Below are 18,484 nucleotides of genomic sequence, written 5' to 3' on the forward strand. Positions count from 1 at the left end.
TCTTCATCCCCATTTTAATAATAATAGTAATAACGATGGCCTTTATTAAGCGCTTACTACGTGCAAAGCACCATTCTAAGCGCTGGGAAGGTTACAAGATGATCAGGTTGGCCCACGGGGGGGCTCACAGTCTTCATCCCCATTCGACAGATGAGGGAACTGAGGCCCAGAGAAGTGAAGTGATTTGCCCAAAGTCTCTCAGCTGACAATCAATCAATCGTATTTATTGAGCGCTTACTGTGTGCAGAGCACTGTACTAAGCGCTTGGGAAGTACAAGTTGGCAACACATAGAGACAGTCCCTACCCAACAGTGGGCTCACAGTCTAGAAGGGGGTGACAGAGAACAAAACAAAATATATTAACAAAATAAAATAAATAGAATAGATATGTACAAGTAAAATAAACAAACAAATAGAGTAATAAATACGTACAAACATATATACAGGTGCTGTGGGGAAGGGAAGGAGGTAAGGCGGGAGGGATGGAGAGGGGGAGGAGGGGGAGAGGAAGGAGGGGGCTCAGTCTGGGAAGGCCTCCTGGAGGACGTGAGCTCTCAGTAGGGCCTTGAAGGGAGGAAGAGAGCTAGCTTGGAGGATGTGGGGAGGGGGGGCATTGCAGGCCAGGGGGTGTATGGCGGATGTGTAGCGGGCCAAAAGCGAGGAAAATTGAGGAGCTGGATGTTCCCCAATACTGCAGGTGCGAGATCCAATTTTTCTTCATAAAACCGAGTAACTAAGCAGAAGCCATCATGAGGCAAAAATTAAAGGGTTCTGCTGAAGCGGTAGCAAGCCGAGACTAGATGGCTACATCTTCACGCCTCCTAAAGATGATTTCTTACTTTGTCATTGGCAGGCATTGACTTCAAACGTTTGTCTGTGGGGTGTGATGAAACCCATCCAATAATCTGTTTTTAACGCCCAAGTCTTCCTCTGAACTCCTTGTAGACAGGGGTCACATCTACCAACTCTGTTGTAGTGTACCCTCCTGAGCGTTTTGTGCGGGGCTCTCCATGAAGCAAGCGAGCGCTCAGTACATGCCAGAGATCAATCGATAACCATCGACAGATAAGCAGTATGGCATAGGGATAGAGCACGGGCCTGGGAGTCACGAGGTTTGCTGCCATTTGTCTGCTGCATAGGGATAGAGCACGGGCCTGGGAGTCACAAGGTTTGCTGCCATTTGTCTGCTGCATAGGGATAGAGCACGGGCCTGGGAGTCACAAGATTTACTGCCATTTGTCTGCTGCATAGGGATAGAGCACGGGCCTGGGAGTCACAAGATTTGCTGCCATTTGTCTGCTGCATAGAGATAGAGCATGGGCCTGGGAGTCACAAGATTTGCTGCCATTTGCCTGCTGCATGACCTTGGGCAAGTCACTTAACTCCTCTGTGCCTCAGTTCCCTCATCTGCAAAATGGGGATGGAGACTGTGAGCCCCACGTGGGATAGGGAGAGGGTCCAACCCAATTTGCTGGTTTCCACCCCAGCTCTTAGAATGGTGCCTGGCATGTGGTAAGTGCCTAGCAAACAAATAATAATAATAATAATAATAGCATTTATTAAGTGCTTACCATGTGCAAAGCACTGTTCTAAGCGCTGGGGAGGTTACAAGGTGATCAGGATGTCCCACGGGGTGCTCACAGTCTTCATCCCCATTCTTCAGGTGAGGGAACTGAGGCACAGAGGAGTCAAGTGACTTGCCCAAAGTCGCACAGCTGACAAGTGGCGGAGCTGGGATTTGAACCCATGACCTCTGACTCCAAAGCCCGGGATCTTTTCACTGAGCTACACTGCTTCTCATAGAAGTACCACATTATTATCACAATCATTATTATTAGTATTATCATTAAGCACTTGGTAAGTACAAGCTGGCAACACGTAGAGACGGTCCCTACCCAACAGTGGGCTCACAGTCTAGAAGGGGGTGACAGAGAACAAAACAAAACATATTAACAAAATAAAATAAATAGAATAGATACGTACAAGTAAAATAAATAAATAAATAGAGTAATAAATACGTACAAACATATATACGTATATACAGGTGCTGCGGGGAAGGGAAGGAGGTAAGGCGGGAGGGATGGAGAGGGGGAGGAGGGGGAGAGGAAGGAGGGGGCTCAGTCTGGGAAGGACTCCTGGAGGAGGTGAGCTCTCAGTAGGGCCTTGAAGGTAGGAAGAGACTTAGCTTGGAGGATGTGGGGAGGGGGGGGCATTCCAGGCCAGGGGGTGTATGGCGGATGTGTAGCGGGCCAAAAGCGAGGAAAATTGAAGAGCTGGATGTTCCCCAATACTGCAGGTGCAAGATCCAGTTTTTCTTCATAAAACCGAGTAACTAAGCAGAAGCCATCATGAGGGAAAAATTAAAGGGTTCTGCTGAAGCGGTAGCAAGCCGAGACTAGATGGCTACATCTTCACGCCTCCTAAAGATGATTTCTTACTTTGTCATTGGCAGGCATTGACTCCAAACGTTTGTCTGTGGGGTGTGATGAAACCAATACAATAATCTGTTTTTAACGCCCAACTCCTCCTCTAAACTCCTTGTGGGCAGGGGTCACATCTACCAACTCTGTTGTAGTGTACCCTCCGGAGCGTTTTGGGCGGGGCTCTCCACAAAGCAAGTGAGCGCTCAGTACATACCAGAGATCGATCGATAACCATCGACAGATAAGCAGTAGGGCATAGGGATAGAGCACAGGCCTGGGAGTCACGAGGTTTGCTGCCATTTGTCTGCTGCATAGCGATAGGGCACGGGCCTGGGAGTCACAAGGTTTGCTGCCATTTGTCTGCTGCATGACCTTGGGCGAGTCACTTAACTCCTCTGTGCCTTAGTTCCCTCATCTGCGAACCTCTGACTCCAAAGCCCGGGCTCTTTACACTGAGCCACGAAAGGCACTGTTCTAAGCACTGGAAAGGTTACAAGGTGACCAGGTTGTCCCACGGGGGGATCACAGTCTTCATCCCCATTTGACAGATGAGGTCACTGAGGCCCAGAGAAGTGAAGTGACTTGCCCAAAGCCACGGAGCTGACAAGTGGCGGAGCCGGGATTTGAACCCATGACCTCTGACTCCAAAGCGCTTGCCACTGAGCCACGCTGCTTCTCTTCAAACCGTGCTCAGCGCTCAGAAAGGTGCTTAGCACATAGTGAGCGCATACAAATACCATCATCATTGTACATATTCTACTTATTTTATTTTAATATGTTTTGTTTTGTTCTCTGTCTCCCCCTTCTAGACTGTGAGCCCACTGCTGGGTAAGGACTGTCTCTATATGTTGCCAACTGGTACCTCCCAAGCGCTTAGTACAGTGCTCTGCACACAATAAGCACTCAATAAATACAGTTGAAGGAAATCATTATTATTATATTATACAAAGGCTCACTGAAGGCACCCCTCCTCCAAGAGGTCTTCCCCAATTGTGACACTTTTCTTCCTCTCTCACTCCCTTCTACATCACCCTGATTTTTGATTTTTCAAAAATCACCCTCCCTTTGATTTTCCCCCGTCTCCACCCCACAGCACTTCCGTCTTTATTTGATGTTTTATTTCTTTATATTGACGTCCGTTTATTGGGATTGAAGTCTGTCTCCCCCACCTATAGACTACGAGCTCCTTGCGGGGCATTGTCTCTCCTTATTGCTGTACTGTACTTTCCAAGCGCTTAGTACAGTGCTCTGCACACAGCAAGCGCTCAGTAAATACGACTGAGTGAACAGAAATACAACTTGTACTTCCCAAGTGCTTAGTACAGAGCTCTGCACACAGTAAGCGCTCAATAAATACGAATGAATGAATAATAATGATTACGATGATATTTGTCAAGCGCTTATTATGTGCCAAGCACTGCTCTAAGCGCTGGGGTGGATACAAGGTAATCAGGTTCATTCATTCAATCGTAGTTATTGAGCACTTACTGTGTGCAGAGCACTGTACTAGGCGCTTGGGAAGTCCAAGTGGGCAACATATAGAGACGGTCCCTACCCAACAGCAGGCTCACAGTCTAGAAGGGGGAGACAGAGAACAAATCAAACCATATTAACAAAATAAAGTAAATAGAATAAATACGTACAAATAAAGTAATAAATCCGTACAAACATATATGCATATATACAGGTGCTGTGGGGAGGGGAAGGAGGTAAGGCAGGGGGGATGGGGTGGTTGTCCCACGGGGGGCTCACAGTCTTCATCCCCATTTTACAGATGAGGGAACTGAGGCTCAGAGAAGTGACTTGTCCAAGGCCACACAGCAGAGATTTGAACCCATGGCCTCTGACTCCAAAGCCGGAGCTCTTTCCACTGAGCCACGCTGCTTCTCTTCCTTGCATTTCCCAAGCGCTTAGTACAGTGCTCTGCACACAGTAAGCGCTCAATAAAAGGACTGACTAGATGAATGAATAATAATGATTACTATGGTATTTGTCAAGCACTTACTACGTGCCAAGCACTGCTCTAAGCGCTGGGGTAGATAGAAGGGAATATCAGGTTGTCCCAAGGGGGAGCTCACAGTCTTAATCCCCATTTAACAGATGAGGTAACTGAGGCTCAGAGAAGTGAAGTGACTTGCCCAAGGTCACACAGCAGACGTGGCAGAGCAGGGATTCGAACCCTATGACCTCTGACTCCAAAGCCCTGAGCTCTTTCCACTGAGCCACGCTGCTTCTTTTCCTTGCATTTCCCAAGCGCTTAGTACAGTGCTCTGCACACAGTAAGCACTCAATAAAAGGACCGACTGAATGAATGAATAATAATGACTATTATGGTATTTGTCAAGCGCTTACTATGTGCCAAGCACTGTTCTAAGCGCTGAGGAGGATACAAGGTGATCAGGTTGTCCCCCGGAGGGCTTACAGTCTTCATCCCCATTTTACAGATGAGGTCACTGAGGCACAGAGAAGTGAAGTGGCTTGCCCAAGGTCACACAGCAAACAAGTGGAGGAGCCAGGATTAGAACCCACTTCCTCTGATTCCCCAGCTGGACCTCTTTTCACTGTCAGCCAGTTTTCAGTATTGATTGAGCACTGACTGTGTGCAGAGCACTATACTAAGCGCTTGGGAGAGTACAATCATCATCAATTGTATTTATTGAGCGCTTACTGTGTGCAGAGCACTGTACTAAGCGCTTGGGAAGTACAAACTGGCAACATATAGAGACAGTCCTTACCCAACAGTGAGCTCACAGTCTAAAAGGGGGAGACAAAACCAAACATACTAACAAAATAAAATAAACAATATAAGAGAAAAGGGGGAGACAGACATTGATAGAAATAAATTACAGATACGGATGCAAGTGTCGCGGGGCTGGGAGTGAGGATCCATTCAATCGTATTTCAATCGCATTTATTGAGTGCTTACTGTGTGCAGAGCACTGTACTAAGCGCTTGGGAAGTACAAGTTGGCAACATAGAGAGACGGTCCCTACCCAACAGTGGGCTCACAGATGAATAAAGGGAGCACGTCAGGGTGACGCAGAAAGGCGTCTTTCAGTGGCTCAGTGAAAAAGAGCACGGGCTTCGGAGCCAAAGGTCATGGGTTCGATTCCTGGCTCCTCCACTTGCCAGCTGTGGGACTTTGGGCAAACCATTTAACTTCTCTGTGCCTCAGTTCCCTCACCTGTAAAATGGGGATGAAGACCGGGAGCCTCACGTGGGACAACCTGATCACCTTGTATCCTCCCCCGGAGCTTAGAACAGTGCTTTGCACATAGTAAGCGCTAAATAAATGCCATTATTATTATTATTATTATTATTATTATCCCCGTGCCTCAGTTACCTCATCTGTAAAATGGAGATGAAGACTGTGAGCCCCACGTGGGACAACCTGATCACCTTGTAATCTCCCCCAGAGCTTAGAACAGTGCTTTGCACATAGTAAGCGCTTAGTATATGCCATTATCATTATTAATAGAAAAAACAAATTACAGGTACGGATGCAAGTGTCGTGGGGCTAGGAGTGGGGATGAGTCTTTCATGAGGAGTCTTTCATTCCTTCGATCCTACTGCTTCCCAAGCTGCTTCGCAGTACAGTACTTAGTCCAGTGCTTTGCACAATGTTGGCGCTCAATAAATACGACTGAATGGATGAAACGGCTGCACATTGCCCGTCAAACTCAGGTTTCTCCAGAGTTGGGGGGTGTTTAGGGTGTTTTTCCCCCAGCGGCCGAGCCCCGAGTCCCGCCCTCGCCCGTGGGGTGCAGGCTGCCCTCCCCCATCCCCTCTCCGAACATAATAATACTGATGGCATTTATTAGGCGTTTACTATGGGCCAAGCACTGTTCTAAGCGCTGGGGAGGTGACAAGGAGCTCAGGTTGTCCCACGGGGGGCTCACAGTCTTCATCCCCATTTCCCAGATGAGGGAACTGAGGCCCAGAGAAGTGAAGTGACTTGCCCAAAGTCACACGGCCGACACGTGGCGGGGGCGGCATTCGAACCCATGACTCCGGACTCCAAAGCCCGGGCTCTTTCCACTGGCGCGGCCGCCAGAGGGCGCGCCCCCCCCCTATTCCCCGCTCAGGACATCTCGCCAGTACCGCCACCAGAGGGCGCGCCCCCCCATTCCCCACTCAGAGCATCTCGCCGGCACCGTCTCCAGAGGGCGCCCCTCCCCCCGCGCTCCCAGCTCAGGGCATCTCGCCGGCGCCGCCGCCAGAGGGCGCGCTCCCCCACTCCCGGCTCAGAGCATCTCGCCAGCACCGCCGCCAGAGGGCGCGTCCCCCCCCACTCCCTGCTCAGACTATCTCGCCGACGCCGACGCCAGAGGGCGCGCCCCCCCCAGCCCCCTGCCCGGGCATCCCGCCGGTACCACCGCCAGAGGGCGCTCCACACCCGCTCCTCGGCGCCCGCCCGGCCACCACCCCCTCATTCATTCATTCATTCATTCATTCAATCGTCCTTATTCAGCGCCTACTGTGTGCCGTGCACTGTACCATGCGCTGGAGAAGTACAAGTTGGCAACAACGGGCTCACTAGTGTAGAAGGGGCCTGGCGGGCTGGGTGGGGGAAGCCGGCGGCCAAGGCCCGGGAGCCGCGGGGGGGGAGGAAGGGAGAGAGAGAGGACGGGGTGGAGAGTAGACATTAAAGCCTGGACTGGCTCAGTGGAAAAACCACGGACTTTGGAGTCAGGGGTCATGGGCTCAAATCCCAACTCCGCCACTTGTCAGCTGGGTGCCTTTGGGCCAATCACTTCACTTCTCTGGGCCTCAGTTCCCTCATCTGGAAAACGGGGATTAAGACTGAGCTCCACCTGGGCCAACCTGATCACCTTGCAACCTCCCCGGCGCTTAGAACGGTGCTTTGCACATAGTAAGCGCTTAATAAATGCCATCATTATCATTATTCTCTTTGCCTCAGTTACCTCATCTGTAAAACGGGGATGAACACGTGGGCCAACCTGATCACCTTGCATCATCATCATCAATCGTATTTATTGAGCGCTTACTGTGTGCAGAGCACCGTACTAAGCGCTTGGGAAGTACAAGTTGGCAACATAGAGACAGTCCCTACCCAACAGTGGGCGGCGCTTAGAACAGTGCTTTGCACATAGTAAGCACTTAATAAATGCCATCATCATTGTCATTCTGTGTGCCTCAGTTCCCTCATCTCTAAAACGGGGATGAACACGTGGGCCAACCTGATCACCTTGCAACCTCCCCGACGCTTAGAACAGTGCTTTGCACATAGTAAGCGCTTAATAAATGCCATCATTGTCATTATTCTCTTTGCCTCAGTTACCTCATCTGTAAAACGGGGATGAACACGTGGGCCAACCTGATCACCTTGCATCATATCATCAATCGTATTTATTGAGTGCTTACTGTGTGCAGAACACTGTCATAAGCGCTTGGGAAGTACAAGTTGGCAACATACAGAGACAGTCCCTACCCAACAGTGGGCGGCGCTTAGAACAGTGCTTTGCACATAGTAAGCGCTTAATAAATGCCATCATCATTGTCATTCTGTGTGCCTCAGTTCCCTCATCTCTAAAACGGGGATGAGCACGTGGGCCAATCTGATCACCTTGCAACCTCCCCGGCGCCTAGAACAGTGCTTTGCACATAGTAAGCGCTTAATAAATGTCATCATCATCATTATTCTCTGTGCCTCAGTTCCCTTATCTGTAAAACGGGGATTAAGACTGAGCTCCACCTGGGCCAACCTGATCACCTTGCAACCTCCCCGGCGCTTAGAACGGTGCTTTGCATAGTAAGCGCTTAATAAATGCCATCATTATCATTATTCTCTTTGCCTCAGTTACCTCATCTGTAAAACGGGGATGAACACGTGGGCCAACCTGATCACCTTGCATCATCATCATCAATCGTATTTATTGAGCACTTACTGTGTGCAGAGCACTGTACTAAGCGCTTGGGAAGTACAAGTTGGCAACATATAGAGACAGTCCCTACCCAACAGTGGGCGGTGCTTAGAACAGTGCTTTGCACATAATAAGCACTTAATAAATGCCATCATCATTGTCATTCTGTGTGCCTCAGTTCCCTCATCTCTAAAACGGGGATGAACACGTGGGCCAACCCGATCACCTTGCAACCTCCCCGGCGCCTAGAACAGTGCTTTGCACATAGTAAGCACTTAATAAATGTCATCATCATTATTATTCTCTGTGCCTCGGTTCCCTTATCTGTAAAACGTGGATGAAGACTGTGAACTCCACGTGGGCCAACCTGATCACCTTGCAACCACCCCGGCGCTTAAAACAGTTCTTTGCACATAGTAACGACTTAATAAATGCCATTGTTATTATTATTATTCCCCTGGCTCCATCACACTGCCCGGCGGACCCCCGTCGGATGCCGTCCCGCCCCGGGGCCTCGGCACTCATTCATTCATTCATTCAATCGTATTTACTGAGCGCTAGTAAGCGCTTAATAAACATCACCATTATTATTATTCTCTGGGCCTCAGTTCCCTTATCTGTAAAACTGGGATGAAGACTGTGAGCTCCACGTGGGCCAACCTGATCACCTCGCAACCTCCCGGCAGTTAAAACAGTTCTTTACACATAGTAACGACTTAATAAATGCCATTATTATTATTACTATTCTTATTATTCCCCCAGCTCCATCACACTGCCCGCCCGCCGGACCCCGTCCGATGCCGTCCCGCCCCGGGGCCTCGGCACTCATTCATTCATTCAATCGTATTTACTGAGCGCTAGTAAGCGCTTAATAAACGCCACCATTATTACTATTCTCTTTGCCTCAGTTCCCTTATCTGTAAAACGGGGATGAAGACTGTGAGCTCCACGTGGGCCAACCTGATCACCTTGCAACCTCCCCGGCAGTTAAAACAGTTCTTTCCACACAGTAACGACTTAATAAATCAAGCCATCAATCAATCAATCGTATTTATTGAGCGCTTACTGTGTGCAGGGCACTGTACTAAGCGCTTGGGAAGTACAGGTCGGCAACATAGAGAGACGGTCCCTACCCAACAGTGGGCTCTATCGTACTTATTGAGCGATAACCGTGTGCAGAGCACTGTACTGAACGCTTAACTCAAAGGCCGGGGGTGGCACCTCTTAGCCGGGGACCCCGTCCCCTCCGGACTTGGGACGACGCCCCCCGGGCCCCTGGCAGTAGAGGGGAGGGCCCCCCGCCCCGAGTTCAATCGACATCAACGACGACCTGGGCCGCCCCCACGTCGCCCCCCATCCCTTCCCCCGGTCCCCCCGACGGTGCCCCTGTGGCCACAGGCCTCGTGGCCGTGGCGATGGCCCGACACCGACCCGGCCTGGACGGGGCAGCCCTCCGCCCTCCCGCCTCTCACCTCGGGTCGCACCAGGAGGGTCGCTCCGCTCCTTCCCGGGCTCCAGGGGGCTTGGGATTCCCGCCGAACGAGTCCCCCTTCCCCCACCGGAGAGAAAGAGACAAAATGGAAGAAAGCCCCCACCCCACCCCACCCCCCAAAAAAGGAGAAATCAGCCTCAGGGAAACAGGACCCAAATGGAAGAACGAAAAACACACAAAGAAAGGGGAATCGCACAAGAACCGACTCCGAGGGTGCGGCCGCCAAACTCCAAATGAGGGGTCGAGGGGTCTTATTGGTCTCCCTACCAGGACCCCCGAAGTCCCCGCCCCGTTGACACCAGAGCCGGTCCTTCCCCAGCTCACCTGCGAAACGCTTTGTGTAGGAGTGTGTGTGGGTTGTGTGTTGTGCGTCTGGGTGTGGATCTGGGTCTACTCCGCGGTAATCCCGGGCCCGGAACCCCTTCAGTTCCCGCCAACCTTGCACACCCTCCCCAGATTCGGGTGCAAACTCCCTGGAAATAGGCAGTTCTCACCTTGGAAAATACGGAATGAGGGCCCTGGAAAAACAAAAAACCCTCACTCTTCTTCCTGACTTTGCAGTAGCCCAGAGAGAGAGAAAAACAATGCAATATCTTTTCGAAAGGAGAGAACAGGGCTGAAATTCACGTGATGGCGGCCCCTCTAAGGCTTTGAGAGAGTCAAATTAAAGACACCTTCAAGGCACATCCCAGGGCCATGAAACGGTGAGCCCCGGGTGATTTATTATTGTTTATTCTGTGCAAAAAGAACACATCCAGGATTCAGGGTGGCTTTTTCCCAAAACTCGTTAGTTATGAACAAATTCATCCAATTGTATTTATTGAGCGCTCACCGTACTAAGCACAAATTCATTCATTCATTCAATCGTATTTAATGAGTGCTTACTGTGCGCTGTACTAAGCGCTTGGGAAGTACAAGTTAGCAACACATAGCAACAACGGTCCCTACTCAACAACGGGCTCGCAGTCTAGATGAATGCAAAAGTTAAACAAGAAAGAGAACATGGTTTTAGAATTGGCTTCGCGGCTTATCTAGCCAGAGAAGCGTATCCCATCAGTTGGAAGTGAATTCCAAGGATGAAGAAGAAACTATCTGATTCAAAAATAACCAGCTGGCAAGGTTTATGAAAGGCTGGAATAGATTGGAGGGTTCGGGTGCAGGTAGTATACGTGTCAGATTTATAAACTGTGCTTTGTGGTGCTTTCCAGAATTAAAAAAATCACATTCACCCCCCACTTCCCAATGAACACTACAAACTGAGGCCCACTGACGAGAAATGGTCTAGGTGGTAAGGAGAAGTGCAAAGTTAAAGTGCAAGCACTGATCATTGCAGTGACATCGGGGGGTCTCACCTTCCTGCAAAACACACAGTATGGTCACGATTTGGCTGTGCAACATTGAAAGGCGAGAATTAAGAAGTTATTTCAAGCACATTTGCCTGTTTATTGATACTGTAACTAGAGTTATGAGCAGCTCCATTATACTTTATCCAAGAAAGGGTTCCTTTAGTCTCCCTTTCAGGCTGCAAGAATCAATATTTTAAAATAAATCAAACGAATACTTAATAAGTGCTACACACCAAAGTAGTAAGTGAGTCACACTGGGATTTTTCCTTCGGGCAAAGCTTTCATTTCAATTCACATTTCTATTAATTTCATATACTGGGATTTAACTCAACAAAGACTATCAACTTTGCCACTTACAAGCAGAGTGGGTTTATATTTTTACCTATATGTAAGACTAAAGAACAGACTGTGGGTAACCTTCGCTGCTAAAAGATATCACGCTTAAATGCACCTTAAAACAGAATATTATTACCTGTGAAAGGTTTACGGAGAGTTTTCTTTCAAATTATTAATCACTTCACGTTTAATACGTAACTAACCTTTGCTTCCTCCATCTGCATGATACTGGCTTGACAGTCAGAAACACTATTATTGATGTAATCGATGTTTGCAGTTGGTGATTCTGTCTCCTCATTAATGCTATGTACATTTTTATCCCCATCTCCATTCTCTTTGATGGCCTGCTCCCTCCTTTCTGAAAGTTTCTCTCTTCTTTCTGGGAGTTCTTCACGTTGCTATTTCCCACCCACCCCACAAAAATGGTAAATAAAATTACAAAAGGAAAACGGCAATACAAAGACAACAGATGTTGATTTTTCTGAGGGATTCTGCCAAACAAGATTTCAATGATATCCCAAACTAGGCTTTGAAATTGGAACAAAAGGGCTGGAATTATCCAAAATATAGATTTATTCTTTTTTCTGGCAATAGTGTACTAAATCAGTGCATTCTTAGGTATTTTTAGAGCAAGGACAACAGTGAAATCTCTGATAAGCCATACCTTTAGCAGCCTGTTCATATCAGTCTCCATACCGGAAGTTGTCATTCTCTGTGACCCTACGTGCAAGTCGTTGCCACTTCATCCAGGCAGTTTTTGACGTGAGCGCTCGACGGGTCATTCCTCTTTTCAGGTATTTCTTCCTGTGAACATTTTTATGACATTTTTATCTGAAATTCTTTTAGAATGGATCACCCACGCAACAAATCTTTCAAATTGAGTGTCTCATTTGAGAACACCCCTCACATGAAAATGCTCGCACACCACCTAGGAAACATCTTACCTGGTTCCACTGGCTGCAGTTGCTGGCAGTGCTTGCACTCTTGCAACGGGAATTCTCATTTTCTGTTAGGATCCAGCCTTAGTCAAATCAGGGTCTCCGGCAGCTACAGTGGAACTCGGGTCTTGAGCAGGAGAATCAGGGGCACTCGGTTTTCGACTAACCTTCCCCGCTACTCTATCAGACATGGGTCTTACTTGCGGCCAAAGAGCTGTTACCTGAAACAGTGAGGAAAATGCATCATTTGCCTCCTCTTTGAAGTCATTCCATTTCTCTCCAAAGTCACAAAGATTTCCCGGAAGTAACTGGAGGTTCTGTTCCCCTACCTCTTCGGTTTTACGTCGAAGAAACCACTTCTTGATTTCTTTTCTGAGCTTCCAAAAGCCTGAATTGATGCTGTAAATAACATCAAATAAATCAGGAGTGAAAACAAAGGAAAATCTCGTGTTTACTTTTTATGCTTTTCCCTTAGACTGTAAGCTCACTGAGGGTAGAGCTTTTACCAACTCTGTTGCACTATACTCTCTCAAGCACACAATACACTGCAGATAATACGCACTAAATAAATACCACGGATTCGTTGATTGCCCGTGTGTATCTTCTTTCTCTGTCACCTCCCCACCCCAACTACGTATATCTTGTTTATCCATTCAAGTGTCGATAGGATAGAGATCCATTAGACTGTACACTCTTTTACAGCCGGGTATGTGTATCTGTGTTTGGTACTTCCCTAAGTGCTTAGTACAGTGTTTTGTACTCAGTTGACTGTATTTGTATTTTCGTATTTATTGAGCGCTTACTGTGTGCAGAGCACTGTACTAAGCACTTGGGTAGTACAAGTTGGCAACACAGACAGACGGTCCGTACCCAATAGTGGGCTCACAGTCTAGAAGGGGGAGACAGAGAACAAAACAAAACATCTTAACAAAATAAAATAATTAGAATAAATATGTACAAATAAAATAAATAAAACAGAGTAATAAAATAGAGTAATAAAATAAATAAATAGCTTACTGTGTGCAGAGCACTGTACTAAGCACTTGGAAGGTACAGTTCGGCCACAGATAGAGACAATTCCTACCCAACAGTGGGCTCACAGTCTAGAAGCCAGGGAGACAGCCAACAAAACAAACAGACAGGCATCAACAGCATCGATATAAATAGAATTACAGATATATACACATCATTAATAAAATAAATAGAATAATAAATTGTGGAAGATGAAAGAACATTGTAAAACCTGTCTTGTTAATTCAATCAGTAGTATTTATTGAGTGCTTACTCTGGGCAGAGCACAGTACTGAGCACTCGGGGGAATATAATAAAGAGAGTAGACACAATCTTTGCCCTCGAGAAGGGTAGAGCGGCACGGCCTAGTGGAAAGAGCACGGGCTTGGAAGTCAGTTCTAATCCCGGCTCCACCACTTGTCTGTTGTGGGACCTTGGGTAAGTCACTTCACCTCTCTGGGCCACAGTGACCTCGTCTGTAAAATGGGGACTAATACTGTGAGCCCCATGTGGGAAAGCCCTATTGTGCCTGACCATTTAGATTGTTTAATAATAATGATAATTGCGGTTATTTAATTTAATAATTTAATTTAATAATCATGAGAAGCATAGTGGCTTAGTGAAAAGAGCCCGGGCTTGAGAGTCAGAGGACATGGGTTCTAATCCCAGCTCCGCCTCTTGCCTGTTTGTGTGACCTTGGGCAAGCCACTTCACTTCTCTGTGCCTCAGTTCCCTTATCTGCAAAATGGGAATGAAGACTATGAGCCCCATGTGGACAAACAGATCACTATGGATCTACCCCAGCGCTTAGAACAGTGTTTGGCACATAGTAAATGCTTAACAAATACCATAATTATTAATATTATTATTATTATTTGTTAAGCATCTGTCATACAGTATGCACTTAACAATTAGCCCAATTATTATTTACAAGTTGATGCTTGTAAATACCATCATTTGATTCACTACATCTTTTAATGTACACGTTCAATTAGTATCTATGGGCTCTAGATTGAGAGGGAGATGGAGAAAGCAAAAATATGCACCTCTACCCAATCACTTATATACACAGGTACATTTTAATTCATTTTGATTTACTCTTTAATTTACCTTATATATATATCTATATAGAGATACATAAATATGTATTTACCTCTATATTTGAAAACCTGCCCATCTGTTTCATTGGGTTCCTGTTTTATTTTGGCTCTTTTGCAAAATATATTTTGTAAAAACTTTGTCTTTGCTCCACAATAGTCTACAACCTCCTTGTTACTGCTGTGCTCTCCCAAGAATACATACAGAAGCTTTTTTTTTAAGATTATTTTATGGGGTGTAAGAATTCTTAAAGTGTTCTTAGGTAAAATAATCTGACTATGCTTAATTACCTGGTTACTCCTGAACTGAATTTTTTTTTCCTTCATTGGGAATTGCTAACCAAAGAGTGGTAATCAAGGAGGGGAAATCATGAAGTAACACTTTTATTTAACATGTAAAGTAAGACCCATATGGAGTCAAATTTAGAAGGTGTTTTTTTGTTGTTGTTTTTTTTAACCAAGAATAACCTCTTCTGGTCCCAGAGGAGCAAACTGGAATGAAGCCTACATCAGTAGGCTTGCTAATAAGAACTATGATACAATTATACAATTTGCTTCACTATCACTATTTATTTTCATTTCATCAGTGGAATTTGGAATCATCTACAGAAATGCATATTTTTAAATGGTAGCCACAGAAAATAATATAACTTATTGGGCCCGGATTTCAAAATTTAAACAATGTCATTCATTCATTCAGTCGTATTTATTGAACGCTTACAGTGTGCTGAGCACTCTACTAAGTGCTTTGGAGAGTACAATATAAGAAACAGACACACTCCCTGCCCACAACGAGCTCACGGTCTATAGGGGGAGACAGACATTTATAGAAACAAATAAATTACAGATATATAAAGATATGCAGCAGATATGCTTCAGGGAAGCAGCATGGCTCAGTGGAAAGAGCACGGGCTTGGGAGTCAGAGGTCATAGGTTCAAATCCTGGCTCTGCCAATTGTCAGCTGTGTGACTTTGGGCAAGTCACTTAACTTCTCTGTGCCTCAGTTACCTCTTCTGTAAATGGGGATTAAGACTGTGAGCCCCCTTTGGGACAATCTGACCACCTTGTAACCTCACAGGTGCTTAGAACAGTGCTTTGCACATAGTAAGCGCTTAATAAATGCCATCATTATTATTATTACGAACATATGTGCTGAGGGGATGGGAGGGAGGATAATTCTATTTATTTATATTGATGCCTGTTTACTTGTTTCGATGTCTGTCTGCCCCCTGCCCCACCGACTGTAAGCCCGTTGTGGGCAGCGATTGTCTCTATTGCTGAACTGTATTTTCCAAGTGCTTAGTACAGTGCTCTGCATGCAGTAAGTGCTCAATAAATACGACTGGTTGAATGAACGAATGAATGAATGACGGAGGATGAAAGAAAGGAGCAAGTCAGTGATGCAGAAGGGAGTGGGAGAAGAGGAGAGGAGGGCTTAATCAGGGAAGTTTTCTTGGAGGAGGTGCTATGTAATTATCTCCTTTACCGTAAGATGTTAAAGAATTTGCTTGTTCTTGCAAACATTCTTTAGTATTGGCAGAGGCAGAATAGCAGGCACCAGTAGTCTTAGCCAGGATGGCATGCATGCCTTGTAGGTTTTTTTTTTAATTATTATTCTTAGTCAATTGATAGAAGACCTTCTTGAGGTAGGTTTTGGAACCTATGATATCACAAGAAGCTTCAAGATCATTCTAACTTGTGGCTAAGGCCTTGAGAAGTGTCCGAACACTTTCTCATATTGTTCTTCTTATATCTCCCGGACTTTTAAATAATAGTAATAGTATTATAATTATTAAATTATTATTAGCATTACATGCAAACACTGGGGTAAACTACAATAGAATCATACCGGAACAGTTCCTGTCCCACACCGGGTTCACAGTATAAGAGAAAGAGAGAACAGGGTTGTTGTTTTTTTAATCACCATTTTACATTCATTCAATTCATTCAATCGTATTTATTGAGCACTTACTGTGTGCAGAGCACTGTACTAAGTGCTTGGGAAGTCCAAGTTGGTAACATATAGAGACGGTCCCTACCCAACTACGGGCTCACAGTCTAGAAGTTTACAGATAAGGAAACCAAGATGCAGGGAAGTTAAGTGGACTTCCCAAATAATAACAATAATGATAATAATGATGGCATGTATTAGTCACATGGGGCTCCAGACTCCCAGACTCATGCTCTCCCCAATAATCCACGATGCCGCCTTCTAGGTGGGAAGGTTCTCTATTGTAAATTCACCACTACCTCTGTTGGCAGTTCCAGACAGCTTCTTCCTATTACGATTCCCAGTTTTCAGTGGCATGTGGCAACTGTGGCTGTGACAACTTGAAACCCACATAGGGAAAGTAGATCCTGACAAGTCCCAGAGGAGTCGGCGAGAGGCCCGTCTGGGTGACGGGCTGAACTAAAGCTGCAATTTCAAAACCAATAAGCAGCGTGGCTCAGTCATGGGCTCTGGAGTCAGAGGTCATGGGTTCAAATCCCAGCTCTGCCAATTGTCAGCTGTGTGACTTTGGGAAAGTCACTTCCCTTCTCTGTGCCTCAGTGACCTCATCTGGAAAATGGGGATTAAGACTGTGAGCCCCGTGGGACAACCTGATCAGCTGGTAACCTCCCCAGCACTTAGAACAGTGTTTTGCATATAGTAAGTGTTTACTAAAATGCCATTATATAAAAAAGATCAGTTTCACTGCCTAAAATCAGATTGCAATCAATGAATCGATCAATGGTATTTACTGAGTGCCGTGTGCAGAGCCCTGTGTTAAGCACTTGGGAGAGTAGAGTACAACAGAGTTGGTAGACACGTTCCCTACCCACAGGGACCTTGCAATCTATAATCAACGTGGAAAACAGCATGACCTAGTGGAAAGAGCACGGGCCTTGGAGTCAGAGGACCTGGGTTCTAATCCCGGTTCTCATACTCGTCTGCTGTACGACCTTGGACAAGTCACTTCACTTCTCCGTACCTCAGTTCCTACACCTGCAGGAAATGGGGATTCAAAAGACTACGACCCCATGTGAAGACTAGGACCCCACGCTGAGAGGCAGCATGGCTCAGTGGAAAGAGCCCGGGCTTTGGAGTCAGAGGTCATGGGTTCAAATAATAATAATGATAATAATAATAATGATAATAATAATAATAATAATAATAATAATGGCATTTATTAAGCGCTTACTATGTGCAAAGCACTGTTCTAAGCGCTGAGGAGGTTACAAGGTGATCAGGTTGTCCCAAAGGGGGCTCACAGTCTTCATCCTCATTTTACAGATGAGGTAACTGAGGCACAGAGAAGTTAAGTGACTTGCCCAAAGTCACACAGCTGACAATTGGCAGAGGTGGGATTTGAACCCATGACCTCTGATTCCAAAGCCCGGGCTCTTTCCACTGAGCCACGCTGCTTCAAATCACGGCTCCGCCACCTGTCAGTTGTGTGACTTTGAGCAAGCCACTTAAGTTCTCTGTGCCTCAGTCCCCTCTTCTGTAAAATGGGGATTAAGACTGTGAGCCCCCCGTGGGACAACCTCATCACCTTGTAACCTCCCCGGCGCTTGGAACAGTGCTTTGCACATAGTAAGCGCTTAATAAATGTCATCATTATTATTATTATGTGGGACAAGGACCGTCTGATCTACCCCTGCGCTTAGAACAGTGTTTGACACACACAGTAAACGTTTAACAGATTCCATTAAAAGAAACAAAAACAAAAACAAAAAATGTATGGGGGCATTACCTTTCATTTAATGTAAGATTACTATTAATCATAAAAATATAGATAATTCAGGAAATAATAATTATCCCATAACTTTTTCCCAGAAATTCCACAGATAATAATAATAATAATATCAGTAATGATGGCATTTATTAAGCGCTTACTATGTGCAAAGCACCGTTCTAAGTGCTTGATTCCACTAACACAATGATAGCAGTGTCCTAGAGTTAAAAATCCTC

The 18,484-nt window shown here is 46.1% G+C and overlaps 3 protein-coding genes across 11 annotated transcripts in view; all 3 read right to left on the reverse strand.

The window, feature by feature from the left end:
• LOC119923599 (platelet-derived growth factor receptor alpha-like) overlaps positions 1-18,484 on the reverse strand; it is a gene marked incomplete at its 3' end in the record, with an annotated part of 94,002 nt that overhangs the window by 36,297 nt on the left and 39,221 nt on the right. The gene's annotated exons all lie outside the window — the stretch shown is intronic.
• Positions 1-18,484, reverse strand: part of LOC119923600 (kinesin-like protein KIF21A) — a 44,569-nt gene that overhangs the window by 17,391 nt on the left and 8,694 nt on the right. The window lies entirely within an intron of this gene.
• On the reverse strand, positions 11,238-18,483 carry LOC119923602 (kinesin-like protein KIF21A). 4 transcript variants are annotated; one of them, XR_005448904.1, is made up of 6 exons: positions 18,410-18,483; positions 12,750-12,819; positions 12,427-12,641; positions 12,147-12,286; positions 11,686-11,880; positions 11,238-11,322 (listed from the first exon to the last, which is right to left on the reverse strand). XR_005448904.1 is itself a non-coding variant. In XM_038742946.1 (6 exons), the coding sequence occupies exons 3-6, from the start codon at positions 12,483-12,485 to the stop codon at positions 11,286-11,288; spliced, it is 399 nt and encodes a 132-aa protein (XP_038598874.1). In that variant the 5' UTR covers positions 12,486-12,641; positions 12,750-12,819; positions 18,410-18,483; the 3' UTR covers positions 11,238-11,285. The 4 variants fall into 4 exon arrangements, 3 of the variants coding, with proteins under 3 accessions (XP_038598874.1, XP_038598875.1, XP_038598876.1); XM_038742946.1 differs by having other exon boundaries at positions 12,179-12,286; XM_038742947.1 differs by lacking the exon at positions 12,750-12,819 and having other exon boundaries at positions 12,179-12,286; positions 18,410-18,482.

Source organism: Tachyglossus aculeatus, unplaced genomic scaffold (genome assembly GCF_015852505.1).
Source record: "Tachyglossus aculeatus isolate mTacAcu1 unplaced genomic scaffold, mTacAcu1.pri scaffold_203_arrow_ctg1, whole genome shotgun sequence".
Lineage (NCBI taxonomy): Eukaryota > Metazoa > Chordata > Mammalia > Monotremata > Tachyglossidae > Tachyglossus > Tachyglossus aculeatus.

Bases quoted from the DNA above. Each gene is read 5' to 3' on its own strand.
- LOC119923602 (XM_038742946.1), bottom strand. From the start codon at position 12,485: ATGAGAATTCCCGTTGCAAGAGTGCAAGCACTGCCAGCAACTGCAGCC. The intron at 12,287-12,426 runs GTAAGATGTTTC...AAATGTTCACAG, and splicing joins ACTGCAGCCAGTGGAACCAG to GAAGAAATACCTGAAAAGAG. The intron at 11,323-11,685 runs GTTAGTTACGTA...TGATTCTTGCAG, and splicing joins TGCAGATGGAGGAAGCAAAG to CCTGAAAGGGAGACTAAAGG.